This window comes from Dasypus novemcinctus, chromosome 1 (assembly GCF_030445035.2).
Source record: "Dasypus novemcinctus isolate mDasNov1 chromosome 1, mDasNov1.1.hap2, whole genome shotgun sequence".
NCBI lineage: Eukaryota > Metazoa > Chordata > Mammalia > Cingulata > Dasypodidae > Dasypus > Dasypus novemcinctus.
The window spans coordinates 51,556,546-51,578,467 of NC_080673.1; the positions used below are offsets into that span (position 1 = coordinate 51,556,546).

General features: G+C 36.2%; 1 protein-coding gene across 18 annotated transcripts in view; it reads left to right on the forward strand.

Moving 5' to 3' along the window:
* Positions 1 to 21,922, forward strand: part of INPP4B (inositol polyphosphate-4-phosphatase type II B) — a 902,865-nt gene that overhangs the window by 654,530 nt on the left and 226,413 nt on the right. For all 18 annotated transcript variants that reach the window (XM_058287497.2, XM_058287349.1, XM_058287627.2 and 15 more), the window contains one exon: positions 9,577 to 9,649. In XM_058287497.2, the coding sequence (XP_058143480.1) occupies positions 9,577 to 9,649 (73 nt within the window). The remainder of the gene's footprint in view (positions 1 to 9,576; positions 9,650 to 21,922) is intronic.

The window sequence follows — 21,922 nt, forward strand, 5'->3', positions numbered from 1 at the left end:
AATTATAAGGCCTTTTGTGACTTATCTGGGAGCATGCTTGATTTTTGGTACATAGGAAACATCTACATAGAAGATGGTATTTATCCAATGTTTAACAAATCAGTAACTTTACAAAACACCCAAAAAGAACATCGTTCTTGCCCTAGAATGGTCTGGGATCTTATCTGCTGCCCCAAACCTTGTTTTTCTCTGTTTCTCTATACTTTCCTCCAATCATATCTCAGATCATGAGAATATTCCCAGGAGACACAAAGTTAAATCAGGTTACTTGAAAATGTCAGGACCGGAGTGAAATTTCTTAGCAGATCCTCTATGGGAATGTGTCTTGCAGCTAGGTCTGCTTCATTCAGTCTTTACTCTTTTTGAGATTCTGTATGATGTTTATCTTCGTTACAATCATGTAAATACTTGTATTAAGTTCAGTGCAAGAGGATTTGCAGGTACAGTTGGGAACATAGAGCAGAAATAGGCCAGATAATTGTACTCTGGAGCTGTAGCAGTGTGCCAGGGAACTATGGCAGAAATACTTCCAGTTTTGAAGTAGGGCTCCTTTTCTCTGCCTTTGAATCTATTACTAGCCACCTCTCCAGTCTCTTTAAAGATTTCCCACACCTTGACTTCTTTGCTATGTCACTCTAATGAAGTAGCACAAATTGAATCATGCTTATTTGATAAATGGAGAACTTGATAGCCTGGAATATAGAGTGAATTTGACAACAACCCCTCACAACATGCACACGCACCCCCAAAGTCCTATATGATGCTCCTGGCTTCGTAATGTGAACTGGAAAAAGACTTAGCTGTTCTCAAAATAAGAGATGGCACTGGGCAGTGTCAGTATACTTTGTGTGTGAATCATAAACTGATAAAAAAGAGTAAGCACACCGCACATTACTGGATCATCTCCATCCTGCTTCGAGTCTCAGTACGCACTGGCCTTTTGCCAATTAAAAAAAAATGACTGTAAGCTCATTGCTCTCTAAGAATACTCCGGAATGAGTGAAGAACATGTAGTCAGAGGAATTATGTGAAAATACCTATTTTTCAGTATTTTTCAGAGTGTGATTAGAATCATCTGGGTGTTGATAGACATGCATATGCATGGGCCCTTCCACAGATCTGCTAAATCAAAATCCCTATGATATACATTAAACACAGTCTGTAGTTAATGATGTTTTAGGTCCAGGAGTTAGTGAATGACTGATACATATGGAAAGATAATATAACCAAAATAGAGGTTGTTCCTAAAATAGTATCCCTTCCAATTATTTGCATCCAGTAATACCATAGCTATGTGTGGGGAGAGTGACACATGCTCTCTCTGTCTCACAGGTTGACACAGATAAAAGATAGATAACATTTGACAAAATACTTCATTTTTTAAAAAAGATTTACTTATTTATTTCTATCCCTTTCCCACCCCCCACCCCAGTTGTCTGTTCTCTGTGTCTATTTGCTGCATCTTCTTCTTTGTCCACTTCTGTTGTCTGTGTTTCTTTTTGTTGCATCATCTTGTTGTATCATCTCTCCGTGTGTGCGGTGCCATTCCTGGGCAGGCTGAACTTCCTTTCACAGTGGGCGGCTCTCCTTATGGGGCGCACTCCTTGCGCGTGGGGCTCCCCTGCACAGGGGCACCCCTGCGTGGCATGGTACTCCCTGCGCGCATCAGCACTGCGCATAGGCCAGCTCCACACGGGTCAAGGAGGCCCGGGGTTTGAACCGCAGACCTCCCATGTGGTAGATGGATGCCCTAACCACTGGGCCAAGTCCGCTTCCCAAAATACTTCATTTTAATATCAACTGTTAGGTAGATACCAGAGAAAGGGATAAAATATAAGTGAAAGTCCATATTTTTTTCTCTCACACCCTTTACCCATTTGTTTTTCCAAATCATATCATTAGTAGATATTTCTTTTCAAGGGAAGATTGTCTGAAAAGTTATTCACCATGTTAGACTGATTCAAGAGTTTCATTTGGTATATACATGCATACAAATAGAAGATAAAGTGTTTGTCACATAGTAGTAGAAAGAAAAAGTCACAAGAAAAATATTAAAATAGCCTCTTTACAAAACTAATAAATGAAATATAGATGCATTAGAAATTAAAAACTTTTTCAGGCGTAATCATCTTTGACTCCTATTTCCTTTCATAATCACTACCAGTATGTTGGCAAATTCTGTTGACAAATACTCAAAATAAATCTGGAATCCAGTGACTTGTGACCCTTCCCTTGTTACCACCATTGTCTGCCACCTAGATTTTTATAGTAGTGTCCCAAATGATTCTGTCCTCCCTTCTCTCCCACCCCTCCGCCCACCATCCTCTCTTCTTAGCAGAGCAGCTGAAATGATCCTATTAAAATGTAATTCAGAACACATCACTCCTCCAACAGCTTCTCAGCCTGCTGAACTTATAAACCAAGGTCCTTTCAGTGACCAAACTTACACTTTTGCAGGGTTTGGCATTCTGTTACTCTCATGACTCATTGCCTACCATTCTCTGTCTTGCTCACTAAACCCAGCCATGTTTTCTTTCCAGCCATTCCTTGAACATGCCAGGTACACTCCCAACTCAGGGCTCTTTGCTATTCAACATTAGTAAATACTGATAATAGCACCTTGCTATTCAATGCAACCTTGAAGCATTTTCCCCAGGAATTTGTGCTCCTCACTCCCTTACTTGGTTCTGCTCTTTATGCAAACTGCCCCTTTCACAATGAAGCCTTTCCTGACACCCTGTCTAAAATTGCAGTGCCTAACCAAAAACTTCCTAGCTCCCTTCTCTATGTAATTTTTGTACTTAGTACTTAACATTGTCCAACATCATATATATTTTACATAATTATCTTATTTATTGTCTACTTTCCCCATTAGAATTAAACTTCATGAGAGAAAGATGTTTGTCGATTTTGTTCTTTCCTTTATCCCCAGTGCCCAGAACAGAGTCTGGCACATAGGGAAAAATGAATGAATGAATATATTCAATTTTACTTTGAAGAAATTAAATATAAAGGTTTCTCACTTAAGAAAAATTATTTGGCTGTCTATAATGATATACCAACTAGTCAGTCAAAAAATAATGGAATAGGGAAGCAATGTGGCTCAAGCAGTTGGACTCCCATCTACCATATAGGAAGTCCAGGGTTTGATACCCAGGGCCTCCTGGTGAAGGCAAGCTGGCCCGTGTGGTGAGCTGGCCCATGCAGAGTGCTGGCCCATGCAGAGAGCTGGTGCAGCAAGATGACACAACAAAAAGAGACAGTGAGGAGAGACAATAAACAGACACAGCAGACTAGGGAACTGAGGTGGCGAAAGAGAATGAGCACTTCTCTTCCACTTGAGAATGAGCACTTCTCTTCCACTTGGGAAGGTCCCAGGATTAGTTCCTGGAGTCGCCTAATGAAAAATACATTTGCACAGCAGATGGAAATAGAGCAGACAACTGCGGTAGGGGGTTGGGGGGTGAAATTAATAAATAAATCTAAAAAAATTTAATGGAGTAGGGATGTAGTGAGGAAAGAAGGACTAAGAAGAGAAGAAGAAACTTAAAAAATAATCTTTGAAGTAGTCAAGAAAAAATCTACTAGTAAAAGGACAGAGAAGAATCAAAATCATATAATCAGGTAAGAGATAAGGAAACCCACAGTCAACAGGATTGGATGAAGCAGCTACAGTTCTCCTCCTTAATACAGGTTTTCCTTTGCCCTACAGCAGAAATGATTCAGATGGCCTTCTTCTCAAGGCAAGAAAATTGTTAAGAGGCATCATTCAAACAAAGGGCTCTGGAAGAGCTGCATTCAGTTCAGTCCTTGTCTCACCCTTTTGTTTAATTCTATGCGTTATTTGAATGTGACACAGTACCAGTGAACAAAGTGGTTGTGATTTCTCCAAAAAGAAGAGAAAACATCTTTATTATTTATGGCAAAAATGGTAGACTTGGGGTGATAACACAATCCCTTTGGATTATGGAGCTTGCCTAAGTAGTATTTCATGACATCCTGTCCTGCTCAGGCTATCTCGCCCCATCCTTTGAAGTGGGGTGTGTTTTCAGTGGACTTTGAAGTGATCAGAGAAGAGGTGGCATTCTTGGGTAGCTAAGAACCAATCTCACAAGGTTCCATCCTCTATTTTTCCCAAGTGGAAAATTAAAAATAATAAAAATGGCCTTACTTACCTTATAGGGTACTTGTAAACATGTTATAGTCATCATTCATTCATCAAACAATATTGTGTAATATCTGCTGAAACACTCTAATAGATCTAATAGATCTAGGGCTTCATAGATCTAGGGATTCATAGATCTAATAGATCTAGGGATTCATCAATGAACCAAATAAATATGCGGTTTTCAGGGAAACAAATAATATATGAGAATATATTGTTGGTCAGTTGGTGCTATATGCTATAGAATAAAGTAAGACAGGGTAAAAGAAATAGAGAGTTCTGGGCTGTGGTCATTTTATACCAGGTTGTCAAGGAAAGACTCACTGATAGGGTGATATTTAAGCTGAAACGTGTAGGAAAAAAGGAAGCAAGGCATGTGGATATCTGAGGAGAACAAGAATTCTAGGTAGAGCAATGTAGCAAGAGCAAGAGCCCTGTCTGAAGTGGTAATATGCTTGCTGTGTTGTTGAAGGAACAGCAAGGAGGCCAGAGTGACTAAAGATGAGAAATCAAAGAAGAGATGTGAGAAGTTCAGGAGATGGGGAGGACAGGTCATATGCTCCTTTGTAGGATTTTTCATCCTAGGAGTAAAATGATCTGACATGTTTTAAAGGATTACTCTGATGACTGTGTTGAGTATGGCCTGAAAGGAGGTAAGGACAGAAGAATGGAACCTGTTTCAGAGTTCTTGCCCAAATTCAGGCTAGAAGTGAAGATGAGTTGGATCAGGGTGATATGATGGAGAAAGTGAAATCCAGTCACAATCTGGATGCCAAAGATAACCAAAAATTAGAGTTAAATTTTAAGTAAAGGAAACTGGGGAAAGTAGGTGAAAGAAGATGGGTGCAGAAATCATTGGTTTGATTTTAAGATATTAAAGACCTTCACCAAAATGGGGAATATTAAATACAAGTGAGTTTTTATGGCTAAGAGATTTCACAGCGAGTTGGGAGGTCATTCCAGAGGTTACGCTTTTGCGCATCTCTGCAGGATCTCATTGACTGCCACAGTAAACAGTGCCTTAAAGAACAGGGCTCCTGAGGGTTCTAGAGACATCTAGACACTATAGGCAAGGCAGACAATCTTAGGAATTTGGCATCCTGTCAATTGGTCTTACTTTGGACTATATGCTCCCCAATGTAACAGAACTAGACCCATTTATAATTTCAATACATAATGGTTCTTCTACCCTTTTATTTGCCTATAATTAGCATTATGTTCATTAAATATATGTCCCAGAGACTTAAATCACCAGTCTTTTCATATACTAGTTGGGTTCTCAATCTCAGCTGAGTTGCAGCCAACACCTACTCTTCATTTCATTGGACTCATCAAGACAACTAATGAAAGGATGATGATGGACAATGCCCATCCCCAAAAGCAGAGAGTATCGACAACTGCAAGCGAGACTTGGGAACTAAACCCCCTTTCAATCAGAAAGAAAGTGGGCATCACCATCCCCAAATCCTCAAGATTGAGGAATGAACAAACATAAGGGTGGAATGCAACTGTGGACCAAAGTAGACTTATGGCTATTCTAGTAATGGAAGAACTTGTATCATTGATATAAAGGCAGTGGGCACTAGAGGTTCTGAGGGGAGGGAGAGGGAAGAATAGGTGTAACATTGAGCATTTTCTATGGGATTTAAAGTCATGAGACTCAAATCACATAAGCACAGCACTTCTCTTATTTTACACTCTTAAAAATTAGACTTATGTGGATTTTACCTATTGATATGTACCATAATAGAAATTTAGTTGATCTGTATTATATCTATAGAAACTTATCATATTATAAATTAAAACAGCAAAAAAAATTAAAAGCAGAAGAATAGAAAGCACACTTTCTATTGGTCATCAATGATGATATCACCTAACATATAGCCTCTAGAAAATTCCACTGTATGCTTGCCAGAGAAAGAAAGTGAATATAATACATATAATGTTTTGGTATTATTATGAAAATAGTTTTGCCTTCACTCTTTTTATAGCTGCTACAGAGAATTCAAAGATTAAATTTATCAGTAACCTGCAAGGGCCTCCAACTTAAAAAAATAATATATGATATGGAATACATATAAAAGTGTTTGCAAAGAAATATTGATCTTCAATGGGCTCATATCAAGATTTATGATCATTGTTCTTACAATTTGGCTATTTGTATCATCCAAGAAAATTCATGGCAAATTGGTATGTTATTTGATATTCAGAATTATTAAGCTCCAAAAGTTTTATATTTTTTGTTTCTGCCCTTTGGCCACAGTTACCAAATGATGTATTTTAAGTATTTATCTAAATTAATTGACTTATGGTGCTATGCATGGTACAAAAACATGCAACATTTGTTTTCCTTCTCAAAGTCACAAATGTAAAGGAATTATATTGAGAACACACACCATTTAAGTGTATAAATAATGCTAAAATAGCTATCATAATGATAGGATTGAATAGTATGTATAGCTTTGGCCTCCTTAACCACAGAATCCATGTCATTTTTACCTTTGCTTTCGCTGTGGCATCTAGCACAATGTGAAAATGATTCTAGAGTTAAGGAAAAAAAAAAAATAAGCTAAAGGAATCATAAATATGATTCTTAGCTTTAAAAACCTTCCAAACTAACAAGAGGCTCAGAATTTACATGCAAAAAACAACTGAAGAAAATAATTACTGGTTCCAAATATGAAAATATTGAGTAATTTAGTAAATATTTATTGGATACTTTCTGGTTTTGTGCCATGCATATAAAATTTGAGGACATCCTGAAGAGGAGAACATTAAAATATAATAAAAATTATTAAACAAGAATGCTTTTAGGTTGAAATTGTCCTAAATATCCAGTTTGGACAGAAGGCATGACTATATGAAGGTAATATTTCAATATCCATTTGGTGAAATAATACCACCTCTCTGCTAGGAAACATAATGTTGTATTTTCTTACAAGAAGGCAAGGCTGTCTCCATTTAAAGAAGCAGTGTCTTAGGAAAGTAGCCTAATCTCATGAATTATGAACTCCTTCACCAAAAAGGTTCAATCCAAACCATTCCTATAAGTTATATTGTAGATGATGATCATCTTTTGGGAAGGAGGATGGATCACAGCTATGTTCCTAGTTATTATGATGAAGGATGTTAGAGACAGATCCCAAAAGGATTTGAAGACCAGCCTGAGAATAGTGGATTTGATTAGACAGTAAATAACCATTATACATTCTAGAGCATAACATCAATATGATGAAAATAATGTTTGAAGAAAGATTATTTTAACAGTCCTAGATAGGATGGAGAAAGAAGAGGAAATAGGAGAAATAAAGAATTTTAAGTATGTCTAAGCACATTGCACATTCCTTTGGTGATATGGGAAGTGTGGTTTTAAAATGGCTGTGGATTCATAGAAAGAATCACCCCTGACTTCTGGTAGGTCAGGAAAATAATGTAGAGAGCATCAGGTGTCAAGAGCTGTTTGCAGTTATTCATTCTATTAGTAAACTAGAACCTCAATATAGGCACTAAGGGAATCATTAAAACACAGTTTTTTGGTTTTTCCCCATCAAGAAATGTATTGAATAATATGATAAATGTTAGGATAGAGGAACAGGCAGTGGAATATAAGAATATAGACTGCAACATTTAAATCAATGAGGCAAATGTTCTTACATCATTTTTCTTCCTCCTCAAAATGCTAGAGGGCCATTAGCAATGAACTCAGGGGCCATGATTCTCAGAGCGGGTCTGTGTCCAGGGGAGTCAGGGTAGAAGGAGTGATGGCACAGCTGATGAACTCTGGGAACAACAGATAATTAGAACAGTTAAGAAATAGCCCCAAGCAACCCTGATGCAGTGTCTTGGGGAGGGTGCTCTAGCAGAAGCCCTTGGAGTCTCTCTTCCTTTTTAATTAGAGTAGTTGTAGGTTCACAGAAAAATCATGCAGAGAATTCAGATTTCAGATACCCCATCCTATTATTAACACCTTGCATTAGAGTGGTACATTTGTTACAATTGATGAAAAGATATTATTATAATTATGCCACTGATTATAGTTTGAATTACGTTTGCTCTTTGTGTTTCCCCTTTTAACTACATTTACATCTATAATTCATTGCAATTAATTACATTCATGATGTTCTACCCCGTTACTACCACCCACTTCCAAAACTTTTCCATCATGCCAAATAGAGACTACAATTTAAGCATAAACTCCCAGTTCCCTACCCCCACCCTGGCCTTGATAATGTATATTCTAGTTTCTGACTCTATTAATTTGTTTCAGCTAATTATTTTATAGCAGTGAAATAATGCAATATTTGTCCTTTTGTGTCTGACTTATTTCACTCAACATGATGTCTTCAAGGTTCATCCATGGTGTTGCATGTATTAGAATGCCATTCTTTTTTATAGCTAAGTAATATTCCATTGTATGTACATACCACACTTTGTTTCTTGAGCCTGGTCTCACAGGACATATAAAAGGATGACTGGTTTCCTTAAAACTTCTCACCAAAATTACTTTATGGGTTGTTTGTTTTTGTTCCATTTTATTTGCATTTACTATCTGGTTTATTCCACTTCACATTTTCTGACCAGACAGAGGGAAACTCACTTGAAGAAACAAATTCTGGAGTCTGCCCGTCAATGAAAATAGGTCTCGTCAACTTTCCTGGGGCTAGAGGGTTTTGTTTCATCTGGTCGTTACTGTTTTATTGGAAAGCTAAGCAACAGTCTCTTGCTTTATGATGGATTGTATAGATGTTCTCTCTTACTCATGGTTCATTTACTAGGAACATGATAATGTCCTTTTCTGCATCTCTTCTCTTTTTTTGTACAGAGAAGTATTGGTTATGTAAAGGCTCATGAGCCTAATCACCAGACATCAGTTTACTTATAAATTGTCTTCATATTTTATGAGCAAGTATTCACATTGTTTTGTCAGAGACAAAGAAATCCTTTTACCAAATATAAATAGATACTACAATGTATTTTGTCTTTTATTTAATATTGCCCTTGCTAAAAATCTGGAAGAACCGTGATTATTGATCTGAAATCAGCCCAGGTAAAAGAAATACAAAAACTATTTATGTAGTCAAATGTGATTTTCTGCATTTAGAACATATGTTTAGCATGTTGGGGACAATCCTTTCTCACTCTTTACCTTCTTTCCTAAGTAGTCTTTTAATAGAATTGAAATTTAGTCTATGATTATATAATACAATTATTTTATATATAAGTAGTATAATTGAATAATCCTAAATAAAGCAAGCTTCATTTTAAAGATGAGGTTGACAACAGTGTTATGAAAATGTTTTGACAGAAGCTTAAAAAAATATATGTATATAGCCTCATGGTTTTCAAACTCAAAGAATTTAATTTCTCATTTTGCTTGTTTTCAAAATAGGTTTTCTTTTCTTCTTTCCTAGTGCACACTAGCATGTGAATGTACAGCTCCAGAAAGTGTGAGCGGAAAAGATAACTTACCTTTTTTGAATACAGGTATGTACCTCAATTGTGGAAACTTGCATTACTTCCATATGAACACAAACGTTAATTTCCTGTGACTGTAACAATGACCCTGGGTACATTCCCATAGAATCATTTGTGAACACTTAGAAAACAAACTGGTTGGTAATCATCTGTAGGAAAAAATCCATAAATTCATTTGCACATTCCCACATTTGCATGTGAATACTGTTACTTATAGTAATATATCTGAGTTTTTAACAAGGCACTAAACTATATATAGAATGATGACTTTAAGGATAAACCTGGGAAATGTGATACAGTTAAAAATGTGTGCTTATATATTTTTGTATGTGTAAAATTATATAATATTTGTGACTGACAATATAAATTATGTTATTAATAATAATTATTATTATAAGTAATGACTACTGTAGTGACAAGCACTATGCTAAATACCTTCCTTGCCTTGCCTTACCCAGTCCTCTGAGGTGTGCTATGGTAAAGATACTATCATTATCCCTGTTTTACAGATTAGGAAATTTTGCTCAAGATCACTTACACAGTAATGGCAGGTACGGAGTTATCCAGTTTTAATCCCAAGGTCTTTACTCTTGAATACTAGACTGTAATAGTACTAAGAAGACATTAATTAACAAGTGGTATCATTGTGGAATATGCTTTAGTATTGTTCTTTGTCTTGACTGTTGAACATTTAAGCAGTGGCATGAATAGTATGATATTCAGATTGATGAATGGTACAAAACTTCAAAAGCTCAATAATATGTAACTCCTAACCTAGCATCAGTTTTGCCTGTGAGGGGGTCCACTATTAGTAGAGAATGTAGAAAGGGAAGATTTCTCCAAAGAACCCTTTTTTATAAATGTGAGAAGGCAAAATAGAGAGATTTAGTATTTTAATTAAATATTTAGTAGAGGTAAATGTGAAAAAAATCATTATCTATACTTATACAGAATAAGGGGTTACACCAAAGAAGAGCAGCTGCTTTTTGGGAGAGGCAGCTAGATCAACTACATGTATTCTTGCTGTTAGAATGTAACTATCCCAGGGTCTACAGGATGGAGGAATAAAATATGGATTAGAATGGACTTACTGACATTCTACTATAAAGCTATTGTGAGTAGTAATGGAAGAAACTGTAGCACTGATCTGGAGAAAGTGGCCTCAGGTGGTTGCTGGGGGCAGGGAGAGGGATGACGAGATGTGATGTGGGGACATTTTTGGAACTTGAAGTTGTCCTAAATGATATTTCAGGGACAGATGCTGGACTTTATATATCCTGCCATAATCCACTGAATGGACTGGGGGAGAGTGTAAACTACAATGTAAAGTATAATTCTTGCTGTGCAGCACTGCTCCAAAATGTATTCACCAAATGCAATGAATGTGCCACAGTGATTAAAGAGGTTGTTGATGTGGGAGGAGTGTGTGGGGGTGTGTGGCTCTGTGGGAACCTCTTGTATTTTTTAATGTAATGTTTTTTGTGATCTATGTACCTTAAAAAAATACAATAAAAATGCTAAAAAAAAAGAAGAATGGAATGACAGAGGTAGCCACAAATTCTCCCTCACATCCTAATGAACACAGGAGAAAAGGGTCACCTAGCAGTTATCATCAACACGTGGGGACTTTAGTTCAATATGTAATCAGAGGAATGTGATGGACTTTCAGAATAGTTAATGGGGACCCATTGCTACAGATCATATCTGAGTTGCAAAAGGATAAATTACCTAAGAGACTCAGAAATGCTATTTCTTTGAGATTATACCATCAGTTCCCAATAAGCAAGGCATCCTCCCTCTCCAGATGCCAGCAACTGCAAGATTCATTTATTTTTCATGACACCTGTTGGAAGATGCCTTTTCTAAATCTCCAAAACTTCAAGAATGTACAAAACTAGGATAACTTGTCAAGGAGAGTTGGATCAGGCTGGCTTAGAGGACGGCCATGGCCTAAGGAATGCTTGGCCTTCAGCTAAAGTTCAGCACCCTTTTACAAGTAGACTTATAGAAATTCCATTCAGAATCAATCCCTTAGATTTCCAAGTGAACAACTACATTTTTAGTGTTTCTATAGGGAATTCACCATTAGATCCAAGCCTGAACAAAGTGACCTTTAAGAAAGTTTTAAACTGTGAGCTTCTCTGAGATGTCATGAAGAATGCAGTTGTGATAGTGGATGGTAAAACTCATGGGATGACAGCTAGGTTTGTACCTTCACAAACTTGATCAGTATTCTTTAACTTAAGCACTATGCTCTATTAATATTCAATAAAGATTCCTTGCCAGCACCATAAAAGTACCTGATGTGGAATCAATGTAGTTAAAATATTTTTAGTATTATCAGAGGATTCTCCTTGCCTTTATCTTTCCACCTAAAAGTTGACCAAACATTTACTCATTTGCTTTAATAGATCCAGATAGTATATTTCACTTTTAGATATCATTTTGAGACATAAAGTTAAGTGTGGTAGCTATTTCGATTACATTAGATTCAGTTTCAATGTATCTGGTTATCACCAGAATAATCTATACTGTAATTATGAGTTAACTTTTTAATGATTCACTCACACAGTTATATATACACACATAAATAAATGTCATTTTAAGACAATGATTGTTTTCGTATGTTTCAAAAAGAAAGTGAGAACTAGCTCTTTAAGTAAAAAGTTTTTAACATAACAAAGAAGAAACAGAGAAGAAGTAGAGAGCTATATCTGTGCCTCCTAATACCTGTGCCATTAAATTTGTAAGGTCCAAGTCTTGGTAATCATAGATAACTCTTCTGGAAAACTAGGGTACTACTTCTTATGTGTAAATGCATTAAGACAGAGACAACCAACATAGAATTGATGGGAACAGGTGCTTTATGCCATTTAAATATATTTTACTTAGTGGAGTGAAAGATGATTATAGCTTTTCTTCTTCGTGGAGGTGACAGGTTAGGTGATGATACCCCACTTAGTTCTCAACGTATTTCTAAATGTCCTCAGTCCAGGCAACCCAGAGTAGCTCTGTGAGCCTAGGATATTTGTCACAAATATTTTCTTTGGTCATCTTATATTAGGGGAAAGTCTAAATCAAAGTCAAGTATTATTAAGGCTAGATTTTTAAAAGTTAAAAAATTATAACTAAGCTCTATACATGGAATGTTATTGTTCAAAATATAAGTGTGTATAGAATATGTATGACTTTTGTCTGTGTGTACCTTTATCATTTGTTCTTTTTATTTATCTCAACTCAGCAACCATGGAATCCATCTGTCATATTTCCAGGTGTTTTTTTTTTTTTAATCTATAGGCAAACATGGGTATTGACATTCTTCTCACATCTTTCTATGAATGCATTATATGGAACTTGCCAGCCTTGTGTGAGTTATGAAGTACTTATTGAGTGAGTAGAAGAGAATGTAATATCTCATAGCAGCTCTTCCCTATTCTCTTTATACCTCTAGAGGTTTCATTTATAAATCAGGTAATTCGCTTGTCTATTACAAGACTAAAAGGAAAAATACTTTCCCCCTAAAGTTTCACCCTTTTCAAGTCCTCTGTGCCTCACAAGTTGAATGGGTATGTTGGGAATCATGGGAATTAGGAGCTGAAGGAGAGAAAGGGTGATGGTCAAGAGTAGAGGGAAGATTTATAATCTCACAAGATAGATAAAGAATTACATTAGCTATATGGGAAAAAGAATACTTTATACAGCTATTGGATTATATATTATCTGAAACAAGCCATACTATAATCTCATATTAGGAGTATAAAGCACTTGTTTAGTTTGATTTCTAATTATGCAATTTATAAAATAAAGTTGTTAAAACAGTAGTATTTACCTAATTAATTATTTGCTTATTCATTTAAGCAAAATGGCAAGAGATGACTAAGAATGCTTAAAACTATTTGTTGTTGGAGCAGGGGACAGGAGTTGGGAATAGGGGAAGTTAATTTTGAACACTTCTCTACTTCTAGATGATAGAGTCCATGGTGGTGGAGTTGATTATTCCTGCTGAAACTTCTTATCTACAACTGAACAATAACAAGTAGCCTCTTGGAGCATTAATACAAAAGCACTGTTCAGTAATCAGAACTCCTCTCACTAATGCTGTGACTCCGCCAGATAGTTCAGCCTTTTGGGGCCTCAATTCTTTTATTTTTTTATTTTTTAAAGATTTATTTTTTATTTGTTTCTCTTCCCTCTCCCCTGCCCCAGTTGTCTGTTCTCTGTGTCCATTTGCTGCATATTCTTCTGTCCGCTTCTGTTGTTGTCAGCGGCACAAGAATCTGTGTTTCTTTTTGTTGTGTCATCTTGTTGTGTCAACTCTCTGTGTGTGCGGCGCCATTCCTGGGCAGGCTGCACTTTCTTTCGTGCTGGGTGGCTCTCCTTACGGGGCACACTCCTTGTACATGGGGTTCCGCTACGCAGGGGACACCCCTGTGTGGCAGGGCACTCCTTGTATGCATCAGTGCTGCACATGGGCCAGCTTCACATGGATCAAGGAGGCCCGGGGTTTGAACCGCGGACCTCCCATGTGGTAGACGGATGCCCTAAACACTAGGCCAAGTCCACTTCCCTCAATTCTTTTAAAATGACCAGCTTAAACGGGGCAGTCTTTAATCTTACTTTTACCTCTCAAATATTTGAAGTTGATGTAGCATAGAAACATTTTACTATGTTTTCTTTCTGTTTAGAAACACTTCCCTGAATTATTTGCTCTAATCAGTTTCACATGGAAACAAATAAATTCTTTGTCATTTACAGGCACTTTCTCAGGAGTTATCATTTACATTTAATAAGCTATTTGTACCTTTTAAAGACTTGGTCAAGAGGACAATTCCATCTGATTTCTTAATTCTCCTTACTTTCTTTTTTGCCTTCATTTTTTTGGTAAAAGTACAATTCTAAAAAGTACTTGAGTTCATGGACCCTTACCTTGCTCTGCCAATTCTGAGGAGCTGATGGGCCCACACAGTCTCCTATTATCTTCAAGTATTGAGTGGGATTCCCCCTGTCAGTAAGCATTAGATCTGGTACAGCATCTTCTTTGGTTGAATTCCATAATTCCTAAGCATGAAATTATCCTTTCCATTCTTTTTTTTTTTTTTTTTTAAAGATTTATTTATTTATTTAATTTCCCCCCCTCCCCTGGTTGTCTGTTCTTGGTCTATTTGCTGCGTCTTGTTTCTTTGTCCGCTTCTGTTGTCGTCAGCGGTACCGGAAGTGTGGGCAGCGCCATTCCTGGGCAGGCTGCTCTTTCTTTTCACACTGGGCAGCTTTCCTCACGGGTGCACTCCTTGCGCGTGGGGCTCCCCCACGCGGGGGACACCCTTGCGTGGCACGGCACTCCTTGCGTGCATCAGCACTGCGCATGGCCAGCTCCACACAGATCAAGGAGGCCCCAGTTTTGAACCGCAGACTTCCCATATGGTAGATGGACGCCCTAACCACTGGGCCAAAGTCCGTTTCCCACCTTTCCATTCTTTAAAGACCACTTTGGTGCTGTATTGTCTTTCATACTCTATGAGGGTGTGTCTGACAGCTATCCTATCCATGGTTGTGTAAGTTAGAATCTAAACATTGAGGAGAGGACAGTCATAAATACATAGTTTCTCCTCCTATTTGGAGAATTTATTGGTGTTTGTGCTTTATGCGTCACAGGTGAAACATTTCTTTTCTTAAAATAGGCCACTGTATTTTTGATTTTTTGTCCCTCAAAAAAAGATGGAACCATCTACTACTTCACAGAAGATGTTTTCCTACCAAATTATCATTTTAGAGCTTTTTCTACCTCATATATCACCATAGATTTTAAATGCCTTCCACAATATCAAAAATCTGAGCTAAATATTGGGATATAATCATTCTTCCTACCACCCCCATCCAAAGCAATGAATGGTTCAAATATTTTAAAAGATTGTCAAAAAGCTTTTCCTTCTACACTCATTTTGAGTCCCGATAAATTCCAGCCAAAAAGCAGATTTCCAGAAAGTTCCTCCCCCTTTTCTTTTCTGAAAAAAATACTACGTCTACTACCTTGTCCAATGTCAGATGACACTGTTTTATTATTAACAGAGATATCCCTCTGTTTTATTTTCTCCATATTAGTTTAAATATATTTTGCCCTTGTGTTTTTAATGTAAAGCTTTTGGCTTATAGCATTGGTCCATGATCCTTTCCACTTACCAGATTTCTTTGCCCTTTAATGTCCTAACAAAAGTGATGCAGTTCATTTGCCTCTTCTGGAATTTCCATATGTTTTTATTACTGTATACTAATAGATTTAGGATGTTAACTAGTAGCTTAAACAGTGAGTTTCACTATATAAACTAATCTGACTTAATTTATGGAATTATCTCTTAGATACCTATAAATGTTTTAACTGTCTTCTTGTGAGTCAACCTATCTCCTGTCCTTATAACCTCAGGTAAACTAGAAGCCAAATAATAAAGGCAAGAAGATGATATAGTAAAAAAAAAAAAACTAAAATATTGTGGGATTGTGAGGAGATCTTTCAATTATGGATAATCTTTCCTTCATTGTGATGTCCTGCTCTCCTTTGAAGTGGATCTTTTAATTATGTACTTCCTGCTTGCTTACCTTTCCTTCACAAAACTCACATTCTAAAGGGTGGCTCAAAGCTGTAGACACACTGCTATGGTACAGTTGGTATCTTAGTTGGTCAGGATGCCATGACGAATACCACACAACTAGTTGACTAATGCAATGGGAATTTGTCTCCTGATTTCAGAGGCTGGAATTCCCAAATCAAAGCATCAGCTAGGCTTTGCTTTCTCATAAGGTCAGTAGCATTTTTGTACTCTTTTGCCTTATCCTTGGAGTTCTTTGACTTGCATCTCGCCACATGTCAGTGTTCTCTCCTTTCATTTGTACTTGCAGTTTCTGCTGATTTTCACTTGCTTCTTTCTTCCTCCTTCCAGTGCCGTTCTCTGACTCTGGCTTCTAGTTTCTTTTCTTTATAAGGTTTACAATAATATAGATTAAGACTTATCCTCATTCAGTTAAGCCACACAGTAAACGAAAACTAACATCTTTAAGAAGTCCTAGTTATAATGGATTCATACCCTCAGAAATGTGGATTAAAATTAAGAGCATGTCTATGGTGCCACAGTTGGTAAGAACCCTGTTGAAGATAAGGGAGTGGAAGTACAAAGGAGAGGCACCCTTAGGTAAGAAGGAGGTGGAGGTCAGGGAAGACTTCCTGGGGAGGTGCTAGCAGAGCTGAGTTGCAAGGATGAATAGGTATCTCCAGATAAGAGGGAAATACCTTCCCAGCACAGATAAGCAGAGATATAAAGAATACAGTGAACTGCAGGTTGGTTCAAGTTGCTCTGCATGAAAAAGTAGCCAAGTTCTATCTTTTATAGTTGTATCATTTACTGACTGAAGCAGAATGAACAGAGCTGAAGCAAATCCTTTTTCTGATAAATCAAGATCCAAAACTCAAATTCTACAACCAAATTCACCAACTGGAGATTGCCCAGAAATAGAATTTTATGTTTTATTCTGGCATCTATAATCGATTTTCTTATTCTTGGCCTTAAATTGAAGATGAAGGGTCAGTGTATATATACACACACACACACATACACACACACAGGATATAACCTGAGTTGTGTGTGTGTATATATATATATACACACACACACACACACATACATATATATATAATGCTTTAAAGATAATAATGCCATTTGGATTTCATAGCATTCCTAGAGAAAAATAACTATACATTTTTAGGAGTTAAATTTTTAATAATTTATTTTATTTTTATTAGTTGTAAATAGATACCTTTTTGCTCTATTTCTTGGGGTCCTCACATTTTTTCTTTTTCTCTTTTTTCTAATAGCCATACTCATGGTACTGTTTTTGTGATGTCTAGGTTGCTTGGTTCTTGTTCAATCTAAAATGAATCAACCTATATTTATGATATATATAAATCTAAGATAATTTCAAGTGCAAATGAGGGAATGTAAGTATGCAATTGGATTACAAAGACTTATCTTTAGGAAGTATATTGTAGCATTTGGAGAATAGGCAATGTATGTACATTCAGCTGAATAATTAAACTATTAACTGCATAATTAAAAGCTACGGAATGAATGGATTCTCTAAAAGAATCTGCAGTGCATTAAAATAATGATTTTGTAAAGCTTGAAGCCAATAAAGTCAGATTCCATTTAAATATGCAGCATCTAACATCCTGAAAGCAAGAAAGTATGTGAAGATAATTAGAGATGAGCATCCTTGGAGATATATGTATAAGACAACCATATAAAAATGAGCATTTTGGTTTTGTTTTTTTGGTTTTGTTGTTGTTGTTTTTTTGAGATCCCTAAGCCCTGAATCCAAATTTCCAAAATTTTGTGTGTAGTCTACTGACATCCTTAGCACATCTTTGTTTACAGAAGCAGGGAAGGCATAACCATCCCTAAGATATATCTCTGATATACCTTTTCCCAGGTTGCTTGAGAAGCAGTCTCTTATGTGTTATCTAGTGTTGGGTCTCTTGAATATTTCCTTGGCATTTTCACTCTAGATAATTTAGAATTGTAGCAGCTTGGCTTTCACAATTACTGAATCCCATGGAAAAGCAGGTGGCATGTCACCTTGTTAAAATATCCCTGTTGAGAATGTGAGAGAAGCAATATAGAACTGAGTTGTACTGCAATTTTGGAGGCAAAAAAAAAAAAAAAAATCTGGACCACTTTAGAACTTTACCCTTATTAACTCTTCACGAGTTAATTTTGGACCAATTGATGTGGTCCAAAAGATCTCAACTACTATTCCCTTGGTAGAATTTGTCACATCATATTTTTAGTAATTGTTTTGGAAAAATAAGTTAAAAAATGAAGACGAGAATACACAATCTTTCTTTAAAAAGTACTTAAAATAGGCATTACGTAGTTGTTATTGCTGGCATGAGACTATTGTACGGTCAGAAAGCATCCCCTATAGGCATTAACGCTTGGCACCAGTGGAGAGCTAGAGCTGAAAGTGATGGACTCATGTATACAGCAGGAGATTGTGAAGAATGGTAGAAATTGCATCTCTTCTATAGGGACAAAGCATTTATAACAAAGTTGACAAAGCATTTGTCATGTGTCCTAGTGTTCAATATTTGATCCTTGGAAACTATGCTTTCCTTTTATATGAGGATGACAAAATCTCCCCAGCGTCAACCTAGCACGAATTTTGAGTTGAGGACGTCTTATCTGACTTTTTTTTAATAACCAGTGCAACAAATCTGCATGGTATTACAGTTAAAGATCAAACCATCTTTTGTATTTTTAAAAATCATGCTCTATTACATCATATTTTATGGGACACAGTAGGTATTCTTGCTTCATACCTACTAGGTATTCAATAAGGGTTGCTGTTTGATGGATCAAACTTGTAAAATGAATCCCACATAACTGCATTGACATCTGGATAAATATATACAATTTTAGTATTACTATTTGGAGTCCTTTGTGTTTCAAAAGATAAGAAACTAACACAATTTAGATAAGAAATTTTTTTGTTGTTGTTGCTGTTGTTTTCTTCCTCTTTTTTTTTTTTTTTTTTTTGGTGATTAGGTTGTCTGATTATTTGATTATCTGCTCCAAGTATTGCCTTCAAAAACAGTAGCATTTCCAGAGTCTTTGGATGATTTGTCCTGTGTGATCAGAGGAGAGTTCTGGAGCTCATTAATTAAACTGCCCTTGATTTCTGCCTAGTTTAGTTCAGCAAAAGTCTATCTTTAGAATACAGTGTAAAGCATTAAAATGAAACGGTAAAATCAAAAGCTAAAGGTCTTGTTTGGGGATCAACAGAGGAAATGAAGAATTTTATATTTTGTGACAATTCAAAATACAAATTTTCCAAGAAATAATTATTGTTTTATTAAGTAAAAAAAATCCAAGAATTTTATCAATGTTTTGGGAAATACAAAGTTTCTATATAACTTAAGAAAAAAATTAGAGGTATGTAGCAACATGTTTACCAATTAAAGATATACCAAGCATTGAATATTTACATAACTTACTAAAGAAAATTTTGGACATTTGAGAGATTGACTTTTTGTCTTACCATAAAAGGATCCATTTATATGCCTGATCACGTTAGATATATTAGAATTCATGAAATCCCATGAATGGCTTAACCTGACTGACATTATATTGATTTTAATATATAGTTATTTTTCCTTCTCAAACTCTAGAAATAAGATAATAGAGACAGTAGTAAAATTCCTATATCTTTGAAACACTGTCACTTTAACAATGAATGGAATCTTGTAATTTCTTTCATTGACTGTAAGATCTTACATTTCAGATGAAAGAAAATAAATTTAATCAACCTAATGTATTTATATGTGATACAATCTAATTGACAAAACTTAAAAGATAGAAGTTTTGAGTCTTTTTATATTCTGGGATAGAAAGTTGAGTTAACACAAAGGATTGAAAAATCAGACTCACATGGATCAGAGTTATCACCAGTACTAGGCTTTATTAATAATTTCAAAAATGCAAACAATCGAGAGGCACCAGTGAAGCACAGAGAGGTCTGTGGAACCCTGCATATATCCCCCGTTCATCTCTTCTCTCATTTAAAATGCCATCTCTGATCCAGATAATAGATGAAAATTCTATATAACATCTCTAATTTATACCCCAGGTATGTGATATTTTCCAGAAAGCTTTCGGTGGTTATCCTCTTAAATCCATAGATTCTGAATTTCTTTACTATGAACAATCCATAACCAAAGACATCTTGCTAAGAGCATTCCATAAATAAGATCCAACCTCCTAGAAAATATCATTAATCTATTTACCAGGAGTTCCAGTTTTCAACAATTTTAGAATAAGTTTAGACCCAGTCACCTGCCCAGTGAAAGATAACAAATGGATCATAGGCCAGTCACTTTAACTCCTTCCACTCCAGCAGTCCATCAAGATAGAGCATTTCAGTTATTTAGAGTACTATATTTTACTATATGATTTCACCTCTTTTTTAAAGAGTAAATTGAATATCATTATTTTATATGTACATTTGAACACTTGGTAATTCTGACTTGCGATTAATTCAACAATTTTAAAAATGCAATGATAATTTTAGAATTTGAGATCATAACTTTTCTCCCATGTGACTATAAAGCATCATTATTAATTAAATCCTAGTTATCTGTTCTTAATGTAGCTATATCAGATGTCCATTCTATATTCTTCACCACCTTTTACTGATGAAATTTCTGTTTCTGTGTTTTCATGTTTTAGATGTGTCTCTTATAACAGCATATAAGCAAAATTTGGTTTGCTCTTATTGTGGTTATTTAGTCAGACTTTGTCTTTTAACTGGAGAGATTAGGCCAATTTTTTTTTTTTTTTAAGATTTATTGATGTATTTTATTTACTTCTCTCCCCTTCCCCACCCTCCCACCGTTGTCTGCTCTTTGTGTCCATTAACTGTGTGTTCTTCTGCGTCTGCTTGTACTGTCAGGTGGCACTGGGAATCTGCATCTCTTTTTTGTTGCATCATCTTGCTGCGTCAGCTCAGTGCCACTCCTGGGCAGGCTGTACTTTTTTCACGTGGGGCGACTCTCCTTGCGGGGCGCACACCTTGTGCGTGGGGCACCCCTGCATGGCATGGCACTCCTTGCGCATGGCAGCACTGCACATGGGCCAGGTTACCACTTGGGTCAGGAGGCCCTGGGAATCAAATCCTGGACCTTTCATACAGTAGATGGATGCTCTATCAGTTGAGCCACGTCCACTTCCAGGCCAATTTTTATTAAATGCAATCATTAACACTTTTAAATTTCTAAATCTTATTTAGTGCTTCCTATTGCCCACATTTTCGTTTCATTTCCCCTCTTCTTCATCTTCCTTTGTGTTGAATGAGATTTTTGCTTTTGTTTAATTCATTCATGTTTTCCTTCTTACAGGTTTCCAGTCCTTTGGATATTATCCTAGATTAAAAATACGTATATATGCACATATAAAAAAGCCTAAAATTTATGAAGCAATTGGAACACATGAATTCCAATAAATTCCCCTTCAAACTCACATACTAATGTCCTCTGATATATTAGTTCAAGTTATATATTTAATTCAGTAGATAAGACATTATTGTTTAACACATCTAATATTTATTTAGATATACTCACTTATCTCCCAGTCATTTCCCCCTGCCCCCATTTCTTCTTATTAAGATCTTCCATCCTTTTCTTGAACTTTACGTTTTATAATTTCTTTTACTGAAGCAATGGGGAACTGTCTTTTGGTTTGT